This window comes from Sphaeroforma arctica, assembly GCF_001186125.1.
Source record: "Sphaeroforma arctica JP610 unplaced genomic scaffold supercont1.144, whole genome shotgun sequence".
Taxonomy (NCBI): Eukaryota; class Ichthyosporea; order Ichthyophonida; genus Sphaeroforma; species Sphaeroforma arctica.
Genome location: NW_014040414.1, coordinates 4,039 through 8,644, shown reverse-complemented (window position 1 = coordinate 8,644; position 4,606 = coordinate 4,039). Strand labels below are relative to the sequence as shown.

The window sequence follows — 4,606 nt, the reverse complement described above, 5'->3', positions numbered from 1 at the left end:
TATATATATATATATATATATATATATATATATATGTATATGTATATGTATATGTATATGTATATTTTATATATATTTATATTATATATTTATATTTGTTATATATATATTTATATATATGTATACCAATACATATATTTAGGTATGTAGTATATATACGCACGTATATTATATACGTATATATATATATATATCTATATCTATATTTATATATGTATATATATATATACACACATATCTATATATATATATATTCATATATATATGACATAATATACCTATATATATATAAGGTTTGAACAATATATTCCATGCTGTCTTTCAAAAATCTGTTGTTGTACTTGATAAATATTTTTCTGTGTTAGAGATTCCGAAAAGAATAGAATCATAGACTCATTTCCTTATATATTATTTTTTAAATTGATTTTTTCTAAACATGTCGATGCATACAGATAGAAAGAGCTATATAGAAAGTAGAGTTCTCGAACCTTTCTGTTTGTTCTTGAACCATGCTCTCATCCCATGATTCTTCGCTTTTCATTTTCAGACATTGCAAGTATTCATTGGGTTAGATTTCATACTTCGGCCTTTCCGCATTGACAAGATCTCAGGTATTGACATCGAATTATTATTCTTCGAATCTTACAGAGTGAGAAGCTTCTGTTGCGCCAATATAGCGGTTCGAAAAACGGAGGCTTTCGGTCCAATTCTAGTTTGAATGTGATGGCTGTATCGAATAGTACAGATGGCAGCCATGAATCCGAAAATGAGCGCCTTCGTTTAGAGGTTGAATTTTTAAGAAAGAAGTTGGCAGATACCCAATCTCGTCCTGAGTCCTGGAAATTTCCTGTTGCTTCTGAGTGTGACAAAATAAAACTTGACAATTCTTCGCATGGTATGGATTCCAATGGAAGTGAAGTTATAGTAAATCAGCTTTCAACGATGAAATTGATTTTGGCCACACGCGATGACGATCAGATGCGTCAGGATAGTGACGTAGAGGACGATGCCACCACAAAAACAATCATAGCCCAACTCAGGGAGCAGTTGCAAACGCTTAAGACAGATGCTGCACAGATAGTACGGGTCCGAGATGATATCAGTGGCCGCTTAAAAGCTTCAGACATCCAGCTGAAAGAGCAGATAGATACGAGCGCAAAGAGAGCCACTCGAGTGACTGGACTAGAGCAACGCGTGCATGAGAAAGATAAAATCATCGACGAGCTGCGTGCAGAGTTGAGGGAGTTTATGATCGAGGCAGAAGAACTTGTAGCTTCGCAAGCTAGTCTGAGTGCCGAATTAGAGCAGAAAGACGAGGAGATGGAGTTGCAAATGGAATCGTATGCAGAGGCCTTGCGGGTGAGTTTGAGTATTATTGCCACACCGGTGTACGGGGTCGATCGTTATGATGTATTTAAACTGTGCTATCATATTTATTTTCATCAAGAACCCCCTGTTCGAATAGCAATTTATCGTGATATGGATTCTACTTGTTGAGTCCACTTTGGGTAGAGCCTCGTGTAGGATTCGTCTTGAGCAGAGCTTGAAAACACTAACGAATTTTTACACCGTACGCCTTTATGATATCAGCTCCAAGCTCGTGAACAATTGTCTGCGGCCTTATCTCGCCAAACCACTCTCGAAGCCGAGCTGAACGAACTTCGAAAAAAGGTACAATATCGTACTATTTTCGGTTTCGCGATTTTAAATCGTCGGCCAAAGCCATATGTCGTTTTTCTCAGTATCTGGCACAGGCTGTTTCTAATCTTAGAAAAATGCATTCTGTATAATGGTATGCTCTAGGTTGATACAGAACCCGCGGGCAACATGAACGAAGGACAATTAGACTATCTGCACCACATCGTATTCAAATATATGTCGGGCGTCCAGCAGAAGGTTTGTAAAAAAATTCGCTTCGGTGGCTTTGCATCTCGTGAAAATTCCAACTCGGATTTAATTGCTGAAATTAACACATTTTAGCATTGTTAAAACTGCGAATAGCTAATTTTACTTATATCATCGAACTGTTCCGATTCCTGCTTCTTGCAAACTACTTAGCAACTGGTGCCGGTCATAGCGACGATCTTGAAATTCACCGCCGCTGAGATGAAAGCGGTGATGCCGCCCAGGTGAGAGCCTTACGATGACAACCAGACGACTAGGACAGCATCAGTCCATACAACCAAGCATGTGGGAACTCGGAAAAGGATGAGGGAGGTATCTATCACACAGGGTGTCGGATTCCAGTATTGTATTCACAGCCGTGGTCGTGACAGCAATTGTGCTGATGTGAAAGGCGGCGCGCAAGTCTATTCGATGGCGTTCTGTCTGGCCATGAGTTCGGCCAAGAAATCAGTGCCTCCACCCCCTGCAGCTGGCGTCTTTTTCCTTGCGGCCACTCTGGGCGGGCCTCGTGCCTGCCACGCGAGATATAGAAAACGCAAGTGTTAGATACGTATGATACATGCGTATTATGCATGGGTGTAAATACACTTAAAGTCAGGGAGTGATTGGGCTCGCTGTTCGAGCCTCGGCCGTTGTGAATTGCCTAGATCGCATCCACCAGTACACAATCTTGGTGTCGCACTTTCTTCCACACACTATCGGTGTTTCTCGCCACAAACGCGAAGTAAACAAGCAGACATTGGCACAGACACGCAAATATCATGATGAATAATGGATTTGGCTGTGGGAAACGCGCACAGAGTGATGCTGAATGTACCTTCTTAGGCAACGGTGGATTTTTCCTCAATTCCTCCTCTTTTTTGACCGTCTCGTCAATGAGCAAGCGGAGGCGTTCTTTGAACTGCAGGGGCGGAATGTTGAAAGTAAATTAGACGCTAACTTAACACAATAGTTCAGCAATCAACATCGATTTGAACAAAGCAATATATAAAAGGTACACTAATCGGCTATTTCTGTCTGATTTCGCAACATAAAGCAAATAATACTTGCATCGCTCTGCACATCCTGGTCGTTTCGGAATTTGGGTAGTTTGTGATAGATAGCTCGCAATTCCTGCGAGCTGCACCCCTGGAGAATGAAAGTCTTGAAATCATTGACGTGTCGGTTCATCGTCTGTTGAGGATCTGCGTCGATCAATAGCAGCTCGGGATTGCGTGCAAGTCGTTTTCGGATGGCTGTATTGAAAGGAGATGAGAGGCAATAAAGATCATCAATTCCAGTATATATGTTCTTGTCGTAGTGAAAGATGGTCAGATTCTTAACTCGTTGTCATCAATTATCAATGCAGATTCGAGATGCTTAAATTTTGAGTCAGATGCAACGTAGACGTGATAAATGCAACCATGAATGAACGTAAATGAATATATCTGCAAACCTGGATCCGTGGCGGCCATCGCCGTCGTGTATTTCCCTGTGAGTGCCGCAACGGCTTCCTCATTGGCAGCTTTGTTATCGGTGTGCCAATCGTCGTACTCTTTTTTGAGCTGCAGATTCAGATCCAGGGACAATAAAGATTGAGCGTCTTTGAAAGTAAAATCTTCATAGGATAGAAAGTCGCTTTCTCGATTTTGGGCTCAGCCAAGATTCTCCTAGTCAGGCTAAATACCAACATAAATATAGCTCTAGAACGTACCTTTGCCTTGAATTCGGGCAGTTTTTCCAGCTCCTGCACCAGTTTCTCGTATCTAAATTCGAATCGAGATTACAGGGAATAATATGCGTCAGTGCGAGTCCACGACCAGATTTCTAAGCTGATAAACAAAGACTTCGATGGCATATGAATATAAAGGAATACAATGTAGTGCAAGACAAGTCTTCGCACAAACATATACACACCTGATATTCGCATCCTCAACTTCCGCACTGCCCGCATCTTCGCTCATGATTATGGCCATAAGCTCGCCCATTTCCTTCTGCACTTCATCCATGGTGCGCTTCGAGCCACCACCACCGCCTCCGGCAGCGTTCCCCGCGTTCAAGTTCGACAACATGCTCATAATCTGATCCAGTTTGGCCAGCTCCTTCATCTTTTCCATCAGCCCATCGACATCCACGCTTTCGTGCTGCAGACTCATAACACTACCCGAGCGTGTAGGCGTCTGTGCTCCAGACTCAAACGACACCAACGGCTGATATCCAGCGGGCATCGGGGGTGGTGGTGGTGGAGGTCCGCCACTCGCAGCCATAGGTGGAGGCGTGCGTGCACCCCCACCCGTCGAACGATACATGGCATTGAGCCGTCGCTCGCAGTCCAGCTCCCTCTCGGCGATGAGGCGGTCTTTGCGTTCCATCTCCAGTTGCAGTCTCAGGATCTGCACCTGCATGTCCTGCTCTCCCACACTCGGCGGTGCGGATGGCGCAGCCGTTGCTGCTACAGCCGCACTCATTCCCGGTGGCGGTGGCGGAAGAGGTGGCGGTGGGCCACTGGCTGCGTGTGCGTCAGAGTTCAGTTGGTGGGGGGAGAGGGCGGAGGTGGTGGTGCGCCAAAGGCTGCGGGTGCGTCAGAGTCCGTTGGTGGGGGGGAGGGGTGGTGGGGGTGGGGTGGGCCACGGCGTGTGGGTGCGATCGGAGTCCAGTTGGTGGGCGGGGGGAGGCGGTGGTGGGGTGGTGGGTGGGGTGGGGTGGGGTCGGCCGACGGGCG

General features: G+C 44.9%; 2 protein-coding genes across 2 annotated transcripts in view; one reads left to right on the top strand and one right to left on the bottom strand.

Moving 5' to 3' along the window:
- Positions 1–723: 723 nt before the first annotated feature.
- On the top strand, positions 724–2,133 carry SARC_02994 (hypothetical protein; the record flags this gene model as incomplete). Its single annotated transcript, XM_014303212.1, has 3 exons — positions 724–1,359; positions 1,804–1,896; positions 2,059–2,133. The coding sequence occupies 3 exons, from the start codon at positions 724–726 to the stop codon at positions 2,131–2,133; spliced, it is 804 nt and encodes a 267-aa protein (XP_014158687.1).
- A 176-nt stretch (positions 2,134–2,309) lies between these two features.
- The window catches only part of SARC_02993 (hypothetical protein), a gene marked incomplete at its 3' end in the record, with an annotated part of 5,461 nt that continues 3,164 nt past the window's right edge, over positions 2,310–4,606 (bottom strand). The window contains exons 6-11 of the mRNA XM_014303211.1: positions 3,802–4,393; positions 3,599–3,650; positions 3,341–3,449; positions 2,968–3,140; positions 2,723–2,806; positions 2,310–2,417 (exon numbers count right to left, since the gene is read on the bottom strand). Of these exons, the coding sequence (XP_014158686.1) occupies positions 2,310–2,417; positions 2,723–2,806; positions 2,968–3,140; positions 3,341–3,449; positions 3,599–3,650; positions 3,802–4,393 (1,118 nt within the window). The remainder of the gene's footprint in view (positions 2,418–2,722; positions 2,807–2,967; positions 3,141–3,340; positions 3,450–3,598; positions 3,651–3,801; positions 4,394–4,606) is intronic.